Source organism: Hypanus sabinus, chromosome 6, assembly GCF_030144855.1.
Source record: "Hypanus sabinus isolate sHypSab1 chromosome 6, sHypSab1.hap1, whole genome shotgun sequence".
In the NCBI taxonomy this organism is placed as follows: domain Eukaryota; kingdom Metazoa; phylum Chordata; class Chondrichthyes; order Myliobatiformes; family Dasyatidae; genus Hypanus; species Hypanus sabinus.
In genome coordinates this window covers 5,305,026-5,325,611 of record NC_082711.1, presented here as the reverse complement: position 1 = coordinate 5,325,611, position 20,586 = coordinate 5,305,026, and the positions used below count along the sequence as shown (strand labels likewise).

At 46.7% G+C, this 20,586-nt stretch overlaps 1 protein-coding gene across 1 annotated transcript in view; it reads right to left on the bottom strand.

The window, feature by feature from the left end:
- The window catches only part of oplah (5-oxoprolinase, ATP-hydrolysing), an 86,600-nt gene that overhangs the window by 56,005 nt on the left and 10,009 nt on the right, over positions 1-20,586 (bottom strand). Inside the window, exons 5-8 of the mRNA XM_059971597.1 lie at positions 13,336-13,474; positions 8,404-8,471; positions 4,578-4,864; positions 1,552-1,664 (exon numbers count right to left, since the gene is read on the bottom strand). Of these exons, the coding sequence (XP_059827580.1) occupies positions 1,552-1,664; positions 4,578-4,864; positions 8,404-8,471; positions 13,336-13,474 (607 nt within the window). The remainder of the gene's footprint in view (positions 1-1,551; positions 1,665-4,577; positions 4,865-8,403; positions 8,472-13,335; positions 13,475-20,586) is intronic.

Below are 20,586 nucleotides of genomic sequence, written 5' to 3'. Positions count from 1 at the left end.
ACTGCTGACTCTCGGTTGGGAGCTATCACTGACCCCTCCACATTCACCTCGACACTTCAGTCTTCCTTGCTGCTTCGAGATGGTGTCATTCATGACCCCGCCCCTATCTCTGATCTCCACAAATCAGCTCGTCTTCTCGGACCCTCCTGTCTCTGATCTTCACGAGGAATCTCTCTGGACACAGCTGTGATGGAAACTTCCATCAAGATTCAAACTGTAAATCACTGGCGCCATCACAAACGAAACAAAAAGATCAAGCAGAATGCGTAGAAAAAGTGAAATAATCAGAAAGATTTGCTATCTGAAAGATATCGCCAGAGGAACCATTGTTCACTGGCGCCATCTTGACCGGAAGAACCAATCAGATTAGTTTAGGCAGGTTGTGTTTGTCTAACATTGTGACTTAGATGAAAATCAGACCGCATTTTATGAGTAATTAATGCAGAAAACCAGGTTCACAAACTTTTTCTTGCAACTGTATATGTACTTTGAGAGAGACAAGCTGGAGATGCCAAAGGAGGAGTTTGGTGTTCCTGTCCTCCGCTCACAAGTCCTGGTTATGCGACCACTGACACCAGGCAGACAATCTCTGAAGAGTATTGATAATGGCTGGGATTACCCGTCTTGTAAAGACACTGCCCAGAAGAAGGCAATGGCAAACCATTTGCCAAGAACAATCATGGTCACGGAAAGACCATGATCACCCATGTCATATGATGATGACGATGCTGATTTGCACTTTGACAATTAATTTACTTTGAACTTTGAGGTTGGGGGCAGTGGGGGAAGAAGCGAAAGGGGGAGTGAGATAGGAAAGAGAGAGAAAAGACAGAAAGGGGAGAAGGTACAAGAAACAGGGTGGGGAAGAGAGAATGAATGCTGAGGAGCATAGTGAGAGACAAAGGTAGAAATGGAAAGACAGTGAAAGTGAGGACCCAAGGAGAAGAGAGCGAGCGAAGGGGTGCACAGACAACTTTATTCACCTTACCTTCAGACATACAAGGAATATGCTGTGGTGTTTTGGTCAGGGCATGTCGGGAAATGATAATATGGTGGTGGCTGGGGACGTGGAGGGGTGGGTTTGTGGGTGAGGGTGTTGATCAGCCTTTCTGCTTGGGGAAAGTATCTGTTTTTGAGTCTGGTGGTCCTGGTGTGGATGCCACATAGCCTCCTCCCTGATGGGAGTGGGACAACAGTCCATGAGCAAGGTGGGTGAGTGGGATCTTCCATGATGTTATTGACCCTGTTCCAGCACCTTTCTATGCCCTTGATGGTGGGTAGGCTGGTGTCCATGATGTGCCAGGCAGCCTTGAATACCGTAGTGTTGCTCCCAATGATGATACCATTCATCGATAGAATGAAGGACAGACATTAATCAGTAATGAAAGACAATGCAGCATGGAGATATAGAAGGTTAATAAGAGGTGACCGGGGGGGGGGGGGAAGAGTGGGGGGAGGAAGAGTGGGGGAGTGAGAAAGAGAGTACGACAGAATGTGGTTAATACAGTGTTTCACTGGCCCTTATACGAAGGAGTGTTTGAGTATACCTACTTGTGAATGAAGACCGTCTTCATCCCCAGGGACCGGGCAATGGCACAAGCATGTTGTCCTCCAGCTCCACCAAAACATGCTAGCACATGGCGTGAAGTGTCGTGGCCTTTGGCCTGTGATGAGAGAGCAGAAGCTCAGAGTCCTACACTCAGCACTGAGGGACCCTACTGTCTACACCCGCTGGTTACTGCTTTGCCAGGCCACATCACCGTCCCTCCCTCTGCTCTATTTCTCAAAACGTTGCAGCCCTCAGCTAGAGGAACTCAGCAGGTCGAGCAGGTTCGATGGGGGAATAGAACTATGGCACCTTCTCCCTTCCTTTCCAGTCCTGAAGAAGAGTCTCAGCCAGAAACTATTCATTTCCAAAGATGCTGCTGAATTCCTCCAGCATCTGCAGAAGCTTGTGAAGAAATCCAGTGAAAACTCTCCACAAGGACAGACATCAGATCACAACCTCAGAACACAGGACCTCCTTCAGAACAGAGATGAGGAGGAATTTCTTTAGCCAGAGGATGGTGAATCTGTGGAATTCATTGCCACAGACGTTTGTGGAGATTAAGTTAATGAATATACTTAGAGTGGATTTTGACAGGTTCGATTAGTCAGGGTGTCAAACCTCTGATTGCATGTTACAAGAAGGTGGAAGTAAATCAGACATGATGGAATAGCAGAACAGACTTGATGGGCCACATGGCTTAATTCTGCTCTAGGTATTAGTCTTACGAATGGGAGCGGAGATTATCACTCCACCTCAGTCCTAATACAGGGTCTCCTCCTCTCCCCATCCCCGTCTTCCCTCCAAATCCCCATCTCACCCCCCCATCCATCTGCCACTCTCCCCTGCTCATCTTGGTCTTCACTCCCTCCGTCTGCTCGGTTCCCCCTCTGTTCCCCTCCCCATCACCCTGTCTCCTTCCCCAAATTCCCCTTCTGTCTCCCTCCTCCCCACCCCATTGTTCACTCCCTCTAACAATCTCCATCCCATTTCCCCCTCTCCAGTCACCTCCATCTGCCTTCTCTCGCCCCCCTTGCCCTACACTCTGACCCTCAGGAGAATGCAAACTGAAATATCTGCACTCGGCGTGGTGAGTATAGAAGGAACTACCGGGTGAATCGGTGGGGGGGGGGGGTTTGAAACAACATCCGGGTGAATCGGTGGGGGGGGGGGGGGGGGGGGGGGGTTTGAAACAACATCCGGGTGAATCGGTGGGGGGGGGGGTTTGAAACAAGATTCGGGTGAATCAGTGGGGGGGGATTTGAAGCAACATCCGGGTGAATCGGTGGGGGGGGGGTTTGAAGCAACATCCAGGTGAATCGGTGGAGGGGGGGTTTGAAGCAACATTCGGGTGAATCGGTGGAGGGGGGGGGGTTTGAAACAAGATTCGGGTGAATCAGTGGGGGGGGATTTGAAGCAACATCCGGGTGAATCGGTGGGGGGGGGTTTGAAGCAACATTCGGGTGAATCGGTTGGGGGGGGGGGGTTTGAAGGAACATTCGGGTGAATCGGTGGGGGGGGGGGTTTGAAACAACATTCGGGTGAATCGGTGGGGGGGGGGTTTGAAGGAACATTCGGGTGAATCGGTGGGGGGGGTTTGAAGCAACATCCAGGTGAATCGGTGGGGGGGGGGGTTTGAAACAACATTCGGGTGAATCGGTGGGGGGGGGGTTTGAAGGAACATTCGGGTGAATCGGTGGGGGGGGGTTTGAAGGAACATTCGGGTGAATCGGTTGGGGGGGGGTTTGAAGGAACATTCGGGTGAATCGGTGGGGGAGGGTTTGAAGGAACATTCGGGTGAATCAGTGGGGGGGGTTTGAAACAACATTCGGGTGAATCGGTGGGAGGGGGTTTGAAGCAACATTCGGGTGAATCGGTGGGGGGGGTTTGAAGCAACATTCGGGTGAATCGGTGGGGGGGGGTTTGAAGGAACATTCGGGTGAATCGGTTGGGGGGGGTTTGAAGGAACATTCGGGTGAATCAGTGGGGGGGGGGTTTGAAGGAACATTCGGGTGAATCAGTGGGGGGGGGTTTGAAGGAACATTCGGGTGAATCAGTGGGGGGGGGTTTGAAGCAACATTCGGTTGAATCGGTGGGGGGGGTTTGAAGCAACATTCGGGTGAATCAGTGGGGGGGGTTTGAAGCAACATTCGGTTGAATCGGTGGGGGGGGTTTGAAGGAACATTCAGGTGAATCAGTGGGGGGGGTTTGAAGGAACATTCGGGTGAATCAGTGGGGGGGGTTTGAAGGGTCATTCGGGTGAATCGGTGGAGGGGGGGGGTTTGAAGCAACATTCGGGTGAATCAGTGGGGGGGGTTTGAAGCAACATTCGGTTGAATCGGTGGGGGGGGGGGGTTTGAAGCAACATTCGGGTGAATCAGTGGGGGGGGGTTTGAAGCAACATTCGGTTGAATCGGTGGGGGGGGGGGTTTGATGGAACATCCGGGTGAATCAGTGGGGGGGGGGTTTGAAGCAACATTCGGTTTAATCGGTGGGGGGGGGTTTGAAGGAACATTCGGGTGAATCAGTGGGGGGGGGGTTTGAAGCAACATTCGGTTGAATCGGTGGGGGGGGGGTTTGAAGGAACATCCGGGTGAATCAGTGGGGGGGGGGTTTGAAGGAACATTCGGGTGAATCAGTGGGGGGGGTTTGAAGGAACATTCGGGTGAATCAGTGGGGGGGGTTTGAAGGAACATTCGGGTGAATCAGTGGGGGGGGGTTTGAAGCAACATTTGGGAGTTTGGGTCAGTGGGGGGGGGATGGGAGGGTGGAGGCTGAGGAGCAGGTGTGGGTCAATGGGACTAACAGAGTAACAGTTTGGCACGGATTAGGCAGCCAAAAGGGCCTGTGTTGTCCATCTCTGTGATTCAGGTTCCGGGGACTAAAGTGTGGTCCTTGGACACTGGCACCCATTCTGCCTGCCACCGCAACTGCCACAATGGTCAGGGACACGGACGAGCCAGTTCAGGGGTTGGTAGGCCAGCTGTGGTGGAACTGACTCAAAGGGCTGAGTGGCGTAATCTGCTCTTACCTGAGTCAGGGCTCGTATCGGCCGGCACATTGACTCATTCGCCACCCGGATGAACCCCAGGGCAACTTCCTCCACAGTCATTTGCGATTGGCCGGAGCCCTTCACGTCACCGCGTTGCGACTGGCTGGACAGGAACGTGTTGACCTGCTCTGTGACCTTCCGGAACTCCCTGAGGGCCCCTTCCCTCCACAGTGGCTGGTCCTCGGTGGCCCCAAAGATCTTGGGAAAGTAATCCGGCAATAGTCGTCCCAGACAGAGGTTGGCATCGGTGATGGTGAGAGGTCCCCCTGGAGAAACAGCGCCTCCCACTTTATTTATTGGGAAACAGTGCGGAACAGACTCTTCCAGCCCCCCCCCCCCCAGCAAACCGCCATTAACTCCAACCTAATCACAGGATAATTTACAATAACCTACTAACCGGTCTTTGGACTGTGGGAGGGAACCCACTTTGTCACGGTGGATGTACAATCTGCTGACATTGGAACTGAACTCCGACACCCCAAGCTACCCTACCATTGGTGCCCCACTCCACACAATGAATATTCAGCTGCCAAGGCTCCTTGTTCAAGAACTCCCCCCACCCCCCCCCAGCTCCCGTACTCCGTAGAGAAACAGGGGCAGCAGAGGGGTAGGGTCACTGAGCTTCTCCAGCCTTCACAGGTTGGTTCCAAACCTCTTAGAATGGAAGCTGCTCTGGCTTTACAGTTGTACAGGCCAGGGGCAGGCCATTTGGCCCATCATGTCCATGCTGATCTCACTGCCCATCTACACTAACCCAAGTCTACATCCTATAGGAGCGATACCTACCCATTGTAATATGACTGTTGAACAGTCCCCTGGTATGGTGAGATCTTTACATGGCTCTGCACTGAATTAGGCACTGAGGCCCGCTCCATCCTCTCTCACTTTCCCTCTGAATGCTATTTGCTTACTTTTACTGTTTGCACAATTTGTTTTTTTCCCCTTTCTCGGCACATTGAGAGCTTGACTGTCTTTGTTTTAAAATGGATTCTATTGGGTTTCTGTATTTTGTGGCTGCCTGTGATCAGAATCAAGTTTATTATCACCGGAGTGTGGCGTGAAATTTGTTAACTTAGCAGCAGCAGTTCAATGTAATACATAATCTAGGAGAAAAAAATAATAAAACATAATAATAAAGTGAATCAATTATGTATGTTGAATAGATTATTAAAAAATGTGCAAAAATAGAAATACTGTATATTCAAAAAGTGAGGTAGTGTCCAAAGATTCAAAGTCCATTTAGAAATCGGATGGCAGAGGGGAAGAAGCTGTTCCTGAATCACTGACTGTGTGTCTTCAGGCTTCTGTATCTCCTACACGATGGTAACAGTGAGGAAAGGGCATGCCCTGGGTGCTGGGGACCTTAACAATGGACACTTCCTTTCTGAGACACCGCTCCTTGAAAATGTCCTGGGTACTTTGTAGGCTAGTGCCCAAGATGGAGCCGACTAGATTTACAACCCTCTGCAGCTTCTTTCAGTCCTTTGCAGTAATCCTTCCACACCAGACACTGATGCAGCCTGTCAGAATGCTCCCCGCAGTACAACTATTGAAGTTTTTGTGTGCATTTGTTGACATGTCAAATCTGTTCAAGCTCCTAATAAAGTATAGACACTGTCTTGTCTTCTTTATATCTACATCGATATGTTGGGACCAGGTTAGATCCTCAGAGATCTTGACACCCAGGAACTTGAAACTACTCACTCTCTCCACTTCTGATCCCTCTATGAGGATTGGTATGTGCTCCTTTGTCTTACCCTTCCTGAAGTCCACAGTCAGCTCTTTCATCTTACTGATGTTGATGTTGTATATAGTAGATGCACTTTGATAATAAATGTACTTTGAACTTTGGACTCATAATTAATCTTGTTATGACCTTGCACCTTATAGTCTGCCTGCACTGCACTCGTCTCTGTAACTGTTACACTTCATTCTGCACTCTGTGCAATATAAATGTCTTTAAAACAGGTTACCCCGGGCAAGCTGTAGCACCTGATTAGCTGCCCCACCCACCAATCAGGGTCATGAGAGGCCATGGGAGCTGATGGTGGACGGTCGTACGAGCAACCGGTGCAAATCATAGGTCCTGGTTATGCGACCACTGACACCAGGCAGACAACCTCTGAAGAGTATCGATAATGGTTGGAGTCACCCGTCTTGTAAAGACACTGCCCAGGAGCAGGCAAAGGCAAACCACTTCTGTAGAAAATATTGCCAAGTACAATTGTGGAGATGGAAAGACCATGATTGCCCACTTCTTACGACACGGCACAGATCGATGATGGTGAAAGGGAAATAAACATCGATGCTTATTTATTTCCATAAATATTGCCTGGCCTGCTGAGTTCCTCCAGCACTTTGTGTGTTACCCTGGGTTTCCAGCATCTGCACAATCTTGTGTTTGATCTTGCATTCTGTAAGTGTTTGCCCTCAATGCGCTGGACACTGAAATGATCTGTAAGGACGATGAGCTGGAGAATGTTTTCATTGTCCCACAGTACACATGGCAGTAACAAACCAATTTAGCAAGCTCAAATCAAATTTAATTTCCATAGATACAGCGAGAAGTGTTCCTCTGGGGCCAACCAAACAAAATAACGAGCAAATAAGCATACTCATGTAGAAAAAAATTCATAAAAGTAGTCCAAGACCCTCATTGACACTCTGGTAATCACTGGTACAGTGTCCCAGCAGTGCGCAGATACACACAACCCAGCCTGTCATTCCACTGCCCATACACAAGAGGGCAGCACCGACGGGAGGCAGCAGGGACGAGGCTACGCAACGTGCACACCAGAACTACCAGACTGAAAAACAAGAACTTCTCCCCAAGCAGCAAGGCTGATCAGCACCTCCACCCCTCCTCTATCATTCCCCGTCAGTCTCCTCATGTCTGGCCCAGTGTCACTTCATGGACACAACGATTAGTCCATGTATAGAAGCTATAAGATACACACTATCCGATATATTTATATTTATCAAGTTTTTATTATCATTATGTTCTTCATCTCACTTTGTGTTTTTTTTGTGCTGCATCAGATCCACACTAACAATTATTTCTTCTTTACACTTGTGTACTAGAAATGACATTAAACAATCTTCAATCTATCAGATCATGGCTCAGCCTCACTCCAGGGGTAAAACAAGGCCAACTTATCTAATCTTCCAGTCCAGGCAACATCCTGGTGAATCTCTGGGTGATGATGCAAGGCTGTTCTCTGAATCACAAGGGACCTTCTAACCTTAGTGCCTTTCTGCAGATTCGGACTGATGCCTTCTCTCCCCACCCACTCACATCCTGAAACGGGAGAGGCTTGGAGGAGGCCGGCAGAGCCGGGATTGCTGAGGCTGGCTAGCAGCCACACTCCCCACGCCTGCTCACTCTCCCATCAGCATGATTTTGATAAGTCTCCCACACACACTTCTTGTCCACCTCTGACTTACAACAGCCCACAAGACACAGCAGCAGAATCAGGCCCTTCAGCCCATCGAATTTTGCTCCACCATTCCATCCTAGTCGATTTATTATCCATCTCAATCCCCTTGTCCTGCCTCTCCCCGTAACCTTTGACGCCCTGACTAATCAAGAACACTTCAACCTCTGCTTTAAATGCACCCAGGGCTCTGGTCAGTGCTAACAGAACAGGACAGAGCACTCTGGCCAGCTGCTGTTGGAGGCCTGTGCCCCAGTCGGGATAACAGGCTGAGGCAGGTGTCTTGGCAGTGTGACCAGGCACCGAACGCTGATGGTGAACAGTTACAGGTGGGTGATGAGCAGACTTTGCTCAGGGGTGGAGTTGCTGACCTTTCCTGTAGCATGCAGGTCCTGGGTGTGCCCCAGCCGACTCTGGACCAACAGCAAACAGCCCCGACCTAGAAGAGGCAACGCAAGAGTCAGTAATATGGAGAGAGCTGCCCCTGGCAGTCCAACATTTTAACGTCCAATCAAGCACACTTCATCATTCAGCTGGTCTGCTCTCCCCTCCTCGCTGTCACTGTTGTATTTGTTATTACCATGGGTTACTCAGAGAGGGAAGCCCATCTCCCCTACTGGAGCAAGGGCTGCCGACAGCAGAGCACCAGAGGCCTCCGACCTGGGTCTTCCAGGAATTGAAAGATTCTGGCATTGTACCGGATGACTGGAAAATTGCTATTTAAGAAGGGTGGGCGGCTGCAGAAAGGAAACTACAGACCTGTTAGCCTGACATTGGTGGTTGGGAAGTTGTTGGGATTGATAGTTAGGGATGAGATTACGGAGTACCTGGAGGCACATGACAAGATAGGCCAAAGCCAGCATGGTTTCCTGAAAGGAAAATCCTGCCTGACAAGCCTACTGCAATTATTTGAGGAAATTACAAGCAGGGTAGACAAAGGGAATGTAGTAGATGTGGTGTAATTGGATTTTCAGAAGGCCTTAGACAAGGTGCCACACATGAGGTTGCTTAGGAAGGTAAGAGCCCATGGAATTACAGGGAAATTACTGGCATGGGTGGAGCATTGGCTGGTCGGCAGAAAACAGAGTGGGAATAAAGGGATCCTATTCTGGCTGGCTGCCGGTTACCAGTGGAGTTGGGACTGTTACTTTTTACGATGGATGTCAATGATTTGGACTATGGGATTAATGGATTTGTGGCTAAATTTTTACAAGGGTGTTGCCTGGATTGGGGAGCATGCTTTATGAAAACAGGTTGAGTGAACTCGGCCTTTTCTCCTTGGAGTGACGGAGGATGAGGGGTGACCTGGTAGAGGTGTAGAAGATGATGAGAGGCATTGATCATGTGGATAGTCAGAGGCTTTTTCCCAAGGCTGAAATGGCTGCCACAAGATGATACAGGTTTAAGGTGCTTGGGAGTAGGTACAGAGGAGATGTCAGGTTTAAGTTTTTTACTTAGAGAGTGGTGAGTGCATGGAATGGGCTGCCAGCAACGGCAGTGGAGGTAGATATGATAGGGTCTTTTAAGAGACTCCTGGATAGGTACCCGGAGCTTAGAGGGCTATGGGTAACCTTAGTAACTTCTGATGTTCGCCACAACTTCGTGGGCCGAAGGGCCTGTATTGTGCTGTAGGTTTTCTGTGTTTTTTTTTAAATTTGCCAATGGTACAAAGATAGGGGGAGGAGAGGGTAGTTTTGAGGAAACAGAAAGCCTGCAGAGAGACTTAGATAGTCTAGGGGAATGGGCAAAGAAGTGGCAAATGAAATACAATGTGGGAAAGTGTATGGTCATGCACTTCGGTTATTTAGGTGGGGAGAGAATTCAAACGGCAGAGGTGCAGACACTTGGGAGTCCTTGTGCAAGATGCACTAAAGGCTAACCTGCAGGTTGAGTTCAACCCTGATAAATGTGAGGTGGTTCATTTTGATAGGTCAAATATGATGGCAGAATATAGTATTAATGGTAAGACTCTTGGCAGTGTGGAGGATCAGAGGGATCTTGGGGTCCGAGTCCATAGGATGCTCAAAGCTGCTGCGCAGGTTGATTCTATGGTTAAGGCGGTGTACGGTGTATTGGCCTTAATCAATCATGGGATTGAGTTTAAGAGCTGAGATGTAACGTTGCAGCTATATAGAACCCGGGTCAGACCCCACGTGGAGTACTGTGCTCAGTTCCGGTCACCTCACTACAGGAAGGATGTGGAAGCCATAGAAAGAGTGCAGAGGAGATTTACAAAGATGTTGCCTGGATTGGAGAGCATGCCTCATGTGAATAGCTTGAGTGAACTCGGCCTTTACTCCTTGGAGTGATGGAGGATGACAGGTGACCTGATAGAGGTGTATAAGATGATGAGAGGCATTGATCGTGTGGATAGTCAGAGGCTTTTTCCCAGGGCTGAAATGGCTAGTACAGGAGGGCAGTTTTAAGGTGCTTGGAAGTAGGCACAGAGGAGATGTCAGGGTTTTTTTTATGCAGAGAGTGGTGAGTGTGTGGAATGGGCTGCCAGCGGCGGTGATGGAGGGAGAAACGATAGGGTCTTTTAAGAGACTCCTGGATGATGACATGGAGCTTAGAAAAATAGAGGACACATTTCAATGGTTTTCCAACAATAGCATGTTTAAACTTGGAAAAGATTAGGAACAGTACTATGGATCCTTCGGTTAAATTTGAAGAAGCTTGGCCATTTATTAAGAGGCCACTTATTCAATATTTTCATATGATGCAAGTTGACCCTCTCTGAATCCTTTTTTAGTAATTTTTTTTGTTCATTTTAGAGGAGCAGAGTTAACGACAAATTATAATTTTAACCGATGAAATATGGCAGCCCAGTCTTTGTTGTTTTTTTACAGTTTAGCCTTTTTTTAGTTTAGCGTTTTTTTCCCTCTCTTTTTATAAGATATCTTTTTCATGGTTAGTTACTAAGAGATTGGGAGGCTAAACCCCAGTTGTTGCTTGGAATCTGTTTGTACATGTTAACCGTTATTAATGTAATCCTCATCTTTACGTACCATTATCAATATTGCTGTGTTTATTAATTTGAAATTTAATAAAAAGATTGAAAAAGAAAGCAAGCAAATAGAGGGCTATGGGTAAAGCCTAGGTAGTTCTAAGGTAGGACACGTTTGGGACAGCTTGTGGGCCGAAGTGTTTGTATTATGCTGTATGTTTTCTCTGTTTCTATGTGTTGTTGAGGTTCTATAAGGCACTTGAGAGACTACATTTGGAATATTGTGTGCAGTTTTCAGCTCCTTATTTTATAAAGGATATACTGACATTGGAGAGGGTTCAGAGAAGATTCACAAGAATGATTCCAGGAATGAGAGGGTTACTGTATGATGAATGTCTGGCAGCTCTTGGGCTGTATTCCCTGGAGTTCAGGGGAATGAGGGGGAATCTTTTAAGAGACTCCTGGACAGGTACATGAATCTTAGAAAAATAGAGGGCTATGGGTAACCCTAGTAACTTCTGATGTTCGCCACAACTTTGTGGGCCAAAGGGCCTGTATTGTGCTGTAGGTTTTCTGTGTTTTTTTTAAATTTGCCAATGGTACAAAGATAGGGGGAGGAGAGGGTAGTTTTGAGGAAACTACCGAATATTAAATTGGAATATTTTAATCCGAATATTAAAAGATCTGAACAGATTAGATATGACAATGTAATGGTGTGGCAAAACATCAAATTTCACAACATACAGCATATACACGAGAGCTCCCAGCAGTGACAACCCCCAGTCCATCGATATGCACAGAGTGACGACAGTGATAAAACTTTAATAATAACTTATTCATAGAGCACTTCTCACACAGACAAAGTGTATTACAATAGGATAAGAGTACAAATGTGAAAATGAAATTTTAAAAATAAACATGAAAATAAAAGAAAAAATGTTCGTTTGAAGTAAGGTTAGATAAATAGGTTTTGGGCTGATGTTTAAAAGTGCCAACTGAGTCTGCATCCCTTATAGTTTTAGGTGTTGAATTCCAGTTTAGGAACGTAGTTCAGAAAAGCTGACCTGCCGATTATCTTTCAAGGGAGAAGGTTTAAGAGACCAGATCTGAGTGTTCGAACAGGATTAGAAAACAAAAACAATTCTGTGTTGTACTCCAGATCATTGAGAGCTATAAAAACAAGTAAGGGAACTTTTAAAATCAATTCTAAAAGATACAGGAAGTCAATGCAGAGTAGTTAGGACAGGAGAGATATGTTCCCTCATCCTGGTTTGAGTTAAAAGTCCAGCAGCGGCATTCTGAATGAGGTGAAGTTTGTCGATAGATTGTCTTGGAAGGCCAGTAAAAAGTGCATTGCAGTAATCTGGTCTGTTTGATATAAAGGTATGAATTTATTTTCCAGCATCATTCTGTCACAGAAACAGACATACCTTTACAATATTTCCTGTGTAGAAATGCTGCTCTGGTCACTTTCTTTATGTGGGATTTAAACTTCAAATCAGAATCAAGGATAACTTGCTACTTCTGATGTCACAAGTGAAGCAAAATTCCCAAGTTTATCAAGAAGTTTATCTCATCTGGCTTTGGTATTCCAGTTTTATCTTCATTTAGTTCTAGGAACTTATTGTTCATCCATTTGTTTGCTGCAGACATACCAGAAGTCAGAAAGACGGAGTTACTGTACCACCATCAGGGTCAACACAGATACACAATTGTGTGTCACCCGCATAGCAGTGGAACTCAAGTTTGTGCCCTCAAACTAATTAAGGGTACTACCAGAGAGGCCAACCCAGCTCTCAAGTTCATCTCGGAGAACGTTGTGGTCAATTGTGTCGAAGGCAGTACCTAGATTGAGGAGAGTTAGAACTGAGACCTCGTTGGTGTCAGTGTTGAGCTGGAGGTCGCTGGCCAGTTTAGTAAGTGCCATCTCCCTGATGTGGTTTGCACGAAAACCAGAGTGAAGCTCTCATTCAGAAAATTGTTCAGTTGGTTGAAAACTACCTTCTCAAGAGTCTTGCCCAGGAAGGGGAGATTTGAATGAGGCCTATAGTTAGCTAGCACCTCACTCACAAGGTTTGGTTTTTGAAATAGGAGATTAACAGCTGCAGGTATGTGAAAGATCTCAATGCTTCAAGGGGCGTGCTAATAATTGTCCTAACAGAATTGAAAGCACTATTGAAAGGATCTTTAAAACGAGTGGTAGGGACAAGGTTGAGACAACCCAGTAGACGGTTTACTCATTGTTACTACCTTATAGAGTTCTGAATCGAAAACACTTGTAAAATGTTGACGTGGCTGCCGATATTAAACCCAACTCGGATTCTGGGCCAGGAGAGGGCGTCACGTCTCAGCGTACCTGAAGGAAAGCACGGAGCCTCCGCCCGCTGCCACCGTATTGATGTCCAGCTGAGGTGCCTGGATGGTCACCCCTGCAGTCGTGGCTTCGAACACGTGCTCAAACTTGCCGGCATATCGACTCACGTCTGTCGACGTGCCTAAGGGAGGCAGAAGAAATGAAAGACAGGATTGTTGTGAGTGTTGAATTAGGGTCTAAAATGTCATTTTTCTCATATATATTACCATATACAATCCTGAGATTCATTTTCTTGTGGGCATTCACACCAAATACAAAGAAACCAAGAGGGTAAGAAATAGGAGCAGGAGTCAGCCATCTGGCCCATCGAGCCTGCCCCACCATTCAATATGATCATGGCTGATCTGTTCATAAACTCAGCTCCATCCACCTGCCTTTTCCCATAACCCTCAATTCCCTTACTATGTAAAAACCTACCTAACTGTTTCTTAAATATATTTAGTGAAGAAGCCTCAACTGCTTCCCTGGGCAGAGAATTCCACAGATTCACCACTCTCTGGGAAAAACAGTTCCTCCTCATCTCCATCCTAAATCTACTCCCCCGAATCTTGAGGCCATGTCTCCTAGTTCTAGTCTCACCCATCAGTGAAAACAACTTTCCTGCCTCTACCTCATCTATCCCTTTCATAATTTTATATATTTCTATAAGATCTCTCATTCTTCTGAATTCCAGCCAGTACAGCCCCAGGCGACTCAATTTGAGCTCATCGTCTAACCCCTCATCTCTGGAATCAACCTGGTGAACCTCCTCTGCACCACCTCCAAAGCCAGTATATCCTTCCTCAAGTATGGAGACCAGAACTGCAGACAGTACTCCAGGTGCAGCCTCACCAGTACCCTGTATAGTTGCAGCATGACCTCCCTGCTCTTGAATTCAATCCCTCCAGCAATGGCCAACATTCCCTTTGCCTTCTTGATAGCCTGCAAACCAACCTTTAGTGATTCATGCACAAGCACTCCCAAGCCCCTCTGCACAGCAGCATGCTGCAATCTTTTACCATTTAAATAATAAATCAGCTTTTTCACCTTGCCTTCCAAAGTGGATGATCTCGTGTTTACCAACGTTGTACCTCATCTGCCAGACCCTTGCCCACTCACTTAACCTGTCCAAGTCTCTCTGCAGACTCTCCGTATCTTCTGCACGATTTGCTTTTCCACTCAGTTTAATGTTATCAGCAAACTTGGATACACTACACTCAGTCCCTTCTTCCAGATCATTAGTGTATATCGTGAACAGTTGTGGGCCCAGCACCGAACCCGCGGCACGCCGCTCACTACTGATTGCCAACCAGAGTAACAGCCATGTATCCCAACTCTCTGCTTTCTATCAGTTACCCAATCCTCTATCCATGCTCATACATCACCCCCAACTCTTTGCATCCTTATCTTACGGACAAGTCTTTTATGCGGCACCTTATTGAACTCCTTCTGGAAATCCAAGTACTGTAAATAACATCCATCTGTTCCCCTCTATCCACTGCGCTCATTAGATCCTCAAAGAACTCCAGTGAGTTTGTCAACCAGCACCTGCCTTTGCTGAATCCATGCTGTGTCTGCCTGATGGATCCATGTCTTTCCAGATGTCTCGCTATTCCTTCTTTAATGAAAGCTTCAAGCATTTTCCCCAACTACAAATGTTGAACTAACTGGCCTATATTTACCTGCCTTTTGCCTACATCCTTTTTTAAACAGTGGCATGACATTCACCATCTTGCAGTCTGCTAGGACCTGCCCAAAGATCAGAGAATTTTGGCAAGTCATCACCAAAGCCTCTTCTGTAACCTCTGCCTTTTCTTTCAGTACTCTGGGATGCATTCCATCAGGACCAGGGGACTTTTCTACCTTCAGGCCCACAAGTTTGCTCAGCACTACCTCTTTAGTGTATCGAGGTCCTTACCTCCCACTGCATCCATAACATCTCTCTGTGGCACGTTAGATATGTCCTCCACCATGAAGACCAACACAAAATAGTCATTCAAAGCCTCTGCCATTTCCTCATTACCCAATATCAATTCCCCTTTCTCGTCCTCCAAGGGACCTACACCCTCTTTAGCCACCCTTTTCTGCTTTATGTAATTATAAAAACTTTTTCTATCCATTTTTATATTTTGTGCTAGTTTATTTTCAGAATCTAACTTCCCTTTCTTTATTACTCACTTAGTGGTTCTTTGTACCTTTTAGAAGTTTTCCTAATCTTCCAGGTTCCCACTACTCTTGGTGACTTTGTACACACGAGCTTTTAGTTTGATGCCTTCTTTTATTTCCTTAGTTATCCAAGGCTGCCTCTCCCCTCCCTCACTGTCCTTACTTTTAACTGGAATATACTTCTGTCGAGCACCGTGAAAAATCTCTTTGAAAGTCTTCCACTGTTCCTCAATCGTTCCACCATATAGCTGGTGTTCCCAGTCTACCCTATCCAACTCCTCCCTCACCCATTGTAGCCTCCATTGTTTAGGCATCATACACTGGTTTTAGATCAAACTATTGCACCCTCCATTTGTATGAGAAATTCAGTCATACTGTGATCACTCTTTCCAAGAGGATCCCTAACTACAAGATTGCTAATTTTGTTACATTTTGCAGGACCAGATCCAAGATAGCACATCTCAGATAACTCAACAGACTCAATGAAAAATACCCACTCACTGGACAAACAACCGTGTGCAATGTGGATCATGGCCTGGTATGTAAACAGCAAAGCCCTTGAACAGAAAGTCCCACAAAAAGTAGTGGATACAATCCAGTCGATCTCCGGTAAAGCCCTCCCCACCATTGAGCATATCTATACAGAGTGCTGTCACAAGGAAGCAACATCCATCACCAGGGACAAACCCCATCCAGGACACGCTCTCTTCTCACTGTTGCCATCCGGAACAAGGTACAGGGGCCTCGGGACAATCACCACCAGGTTCAGGAGCAGTTATTACCCCTCAACCATCAGGAGAAGGTACAGGAGCCTCGGGACTCTCACCACCAGGTTCAAGAGCAGTTATTACCCCTCAACCATCAGGAGAAGGTACAGGAGCCTCAGGACTCTCACCACCAGGTTCAGGAGCAGTTATTACCCCTCAACCATCAGGAGAAGGTACAGGAGCCTCAGGACTCTCACCACCAGGTTCAAGAGCAGTTATTACCCCTCAACCATCAGGAGAAGGTACAGGGGCCTCGGGACTTTCACCACCAGATTCAGGAGCAGTTATTACCCCTCAACCATCAGGCTCTTGAAACAAGGTGGATAACTTCACTTGCCCCATCACTGAACTGTTCACACAACCTATGGACTCACTTTCAAAGACTCTTCATCTCATGTTCTCAATATTATTTATTACTATTTCTTTGCTTTAGGATTTGCAGTTTGTTGCCTTTTGCACGCTGGTTGAACGCCCAAGTTGGTGTGGTCTTTCATTGATTCTATTTTGGATTACTGAGTATGCCAACAGGAAGATGAATCTCATGGTTGTCTATGGAAACATATGTACTTTCATAATAAATTTACTTTGAACTTTCAAAGACAACAAACTGCAAATACAAAAAAACGAGCAAGCAGTTTAATTTTAAATATGCTTCCTGATCAAAGGATGATATATTCGTGTTACCTTGATATTCAGTTCCTTGCAGCCACTTAGAGAAGTATTGAGAAAAATCAAGATTCAAGGTTTTTTACTGTCATTTGCTAGTGCGCAAGTGTAAAGGAGAACAGAATTGTTGTTACTCCAATACAAAAACCGATATATACACGCACACTTGGAAATATGCTTGCATAATCTCCACCGGGGAATCACTGGCTGCATCACAGCCTGGGATGGAAACACCAATGCCCCAGAATGGCAAAGCCTACAGAAGGTGCTGGAGACAGTCCAGTCCATCGCAGGAAAAGCCCTCCTCCTCATCGAGCACATCTGCAAGGAGCACAGCCACAAGAAAGCAGCATCCATTATCAAGGACGCCCATCATCTAGGCTGTGCTCTTTTCTGTCTCTCGCTTGGGCAGGAAGTACAGGAACCTTCACCAGGCTCAGTAACAGTTATCACCCAACAACCACGAGGCTCCTGAACCAGTGAGGATAACATCACCCACAACATACCAACTCACTCTCAAGAACTCTTTACAACTCATGTTCTCAGTGTTATTTTTCTTTGCACAGTTTGTCTGCTTTTGCACATTAGTTGTTTATCTTTCTGTGGTTATGTATAGCTTCTTTTGCATCCAGAACCTGTCGATGATGACGGATGACGACTCTTGGTTTCATTGACAAGTATACCTACGGAGTCATTGGTCCTCACGTCTCCTCCCTACACGGAACTCAATCCCAGAACTTGCTAACAACCACAGATACCCTTCATCTTACGTCCACATCATTGGCCTTCCCTGAGCCTTAACCACTCTCCGTTCCCAAACCTGCCTTATGAACCCAAATCAGAGCCATGACCTTGGCAATGACCACAGCTCAGCAACGTCTTGACCGTAGGTCTCATGTAATCTTTCACGCTTTGTGAAGTCATCATCAGCGTTCAGGGGGCCGCAGGTTTATTGACAACGAGCTACTGACTTCTGCTTTGTTCATTTGTAACAGAGATGAAACTTGAAACCCTGACAACGTAAATACACTGAAGCTCCAAAATACTTCGGTTTAAAGGCCGTGGAACGTTTATTATTTAGAGTGTTTATGAATTATATTCATTAGCACATAATTAATTATATTAACATAGATTTCAATATTATATTAGCATAATTTCAAAATTCTATGAACATTAAATAAAAGTCCAGCTGCGTGGTAACAAAGGCTATGTGTGTGGAAGCGTTTCTGTTACCGTGCGGCCGCGCCCCGCGCAGCTTAGAGGGGACAGTACACTCACGTACCCAGCATCACTTCATGTAACTACAATAAGCTGATCCTACGACCACACTGTATCAGTTATCTGTACACTGTGTTTGATAGGATTGTATTTATTGTGATGTTTTATGTTACATCAGACCTGGAGTGACAGTCATTTTGTTCTTCTGTACTGAAGAATGAAAATAAACAAGCTAAGGTGCCCTGTGGCAGACAGGAAGGCTCCACAACGGGTCGTTAAAACTGCCCTAAGCGTCACCGGCACCAGCCCACCCACCATCAAGGACGTACTGTGTATACAGGAAAGGGCCAGTAACATGAGCCATTTCCCCCGCCCACCCTGCTCACGGACTGTTTGCCCCGCTCCCATCAGGGAGGAGGCTACATAGCATCCACACCAGGACTATCAGACTCAAAAACAGTTACTTTCCCCGAGCAGTAAGGCTGATCAACACCTCCACCCACTAACCCACCCCTCCACACCCCCAAACACTATCACTTCCTGTCAGTCACCTTGTGTACAGACACTCCTGTGCCTAGCGTCACTTTATGGACATGCAATTAATCTATATAACCCATCTTATTTATTTTTATTTACTGTGTTTTTTGAATTATTACTTTCTTTAGGTGTCGAAACAGCTGTTGTGATGCGTCTAGTGTAGTAGGTAGTGCTCGTCACTCTCACTTTCAGCTGCTACCGCTGGCTAGCAGTCTTGCGATAAGGAGAGCTGAACGTCTCCCTACCTGCCAGGATGTAGCCGCTTCAGCAACAAGCCTTGTAGTGCCTCCTCGCTGGCGATACACGGAAACGGAACTCCTTTTGTTCTCAGGCTGAACTACAGAGGAAGGCAGGAGGTCTGGCCCCTGCACGTGTAGCATGCAGGCCCACTGGTGTGTGGACACGCCCTAGTGCTCTTGCATCAGATCCCCAGCTATGGGCAAATGGCTCCACTGCCTTGCGGGCAGTCTCGGGAGAGACGAAGGCTACGGGAATAAACCCAGACAGCAAATCTGGAGTGGAGCCCCTCAGGCAGCTGGACATCGTTGAACATCCGGTAGCTCCTGCAGTGAAGCTGGTGCCAAACGTATTGCTTCATAAGCTTTCCTTTGGTCTACACTGGTGAGGCCAAGAGGGAGATCTCGCTGCCTGGGCACCTCAGGACCTCCATACCTTCCGTCCAGGCTTGTGATGATGATCGTCATCTACCATTGTCCTTTGAGACAGATGGATACCAACCAACCAATTGTGATCTGCTTCAGATCCAGAGTAACAATCAGTTTGTTCTCCCTTACACTAATGTGCTGGAAATGACATAAATAATCTGGAGTCTTACACAACTGTGAATCTTGTAAGTGCTTTCAAACAAGTGGTGTACGGGGATATCCACATTCCCTGAACATCAAAACCCTTCAATTTAAAACTAATTTCTATTCTGTTTACCAAAGTTGATGACCCCAAATATTTCCACCTCCCATTCACTCAATCGATCTACTACATACTGTTAAAGTTTCTCTGCATCCTCCCCACAACTCAAACTGATATCCAGCCTTTCATCCCCACTGGGCCACACGGCGCCGAAAGCAGCTCGGCAGAGTCTCTGTTCTGGGCCAGCTTTCCATGTTGACCCCAGGTGTAGCCCATCTTGGTGTATCATTCTTCTCCCAGGGATGGGATCTTTGCAGCTTCTGTCGCTCTAGGTTTTACCAGGATGGGTTGTACCCAACCCTCCTCCTTTCACAGCCGAACAGCCCATGGCAGAGTTGTATAGCCTTGTTTCAGCAGTAAATCTGGAACAGATTCCACTCGGTCTGTGAAGTTGGTGTAAAGAGGCACTGACTCCATGGACCCTGTACCGATTACAGAGGAGGAGGTGTTCATTGCCCTGAGGCAAATCAGGGTGGATAAAACCCCAGGCCTGACAAATCCCTCAGATCCTGCAGAAGGGAAGTGCAGAAATTGCCAAGACTCTAGCAGAAATATCTAAAACATACTTACTGACAGGAAATGTACCAGAGGATTGGAGTTCAGCCAATATTGTTCCACTGTTTAGGAAACACTCTAAACATAAACCAGGAAATTATACAGTGGCGAGTCCAACATCGGTTGTGGGGAAGTTAATGGGCGGAAATGAGATTTTCAAGGATGTTACCAGGAAAGTGAATGAAGGCAAGGCAATTAATGTTGTCTACGTGGACTTTAGACCCCACGTGGGAAGTTAGTTAAGAAGTTTTTGTCACTTGAAATTTAGAATGAGGTAGTAAATCGCATTCGACATTGGCGTCGCGGAGAAGTCAAAGAGTGGCTGTAGATGGGTGCCCCTTTGACTGGAGGACTGTGACTAGTGGTGTGCTGCAGGGATCAGCGCTGGGCTGGTCATCGATATCAATGATCTGGATCA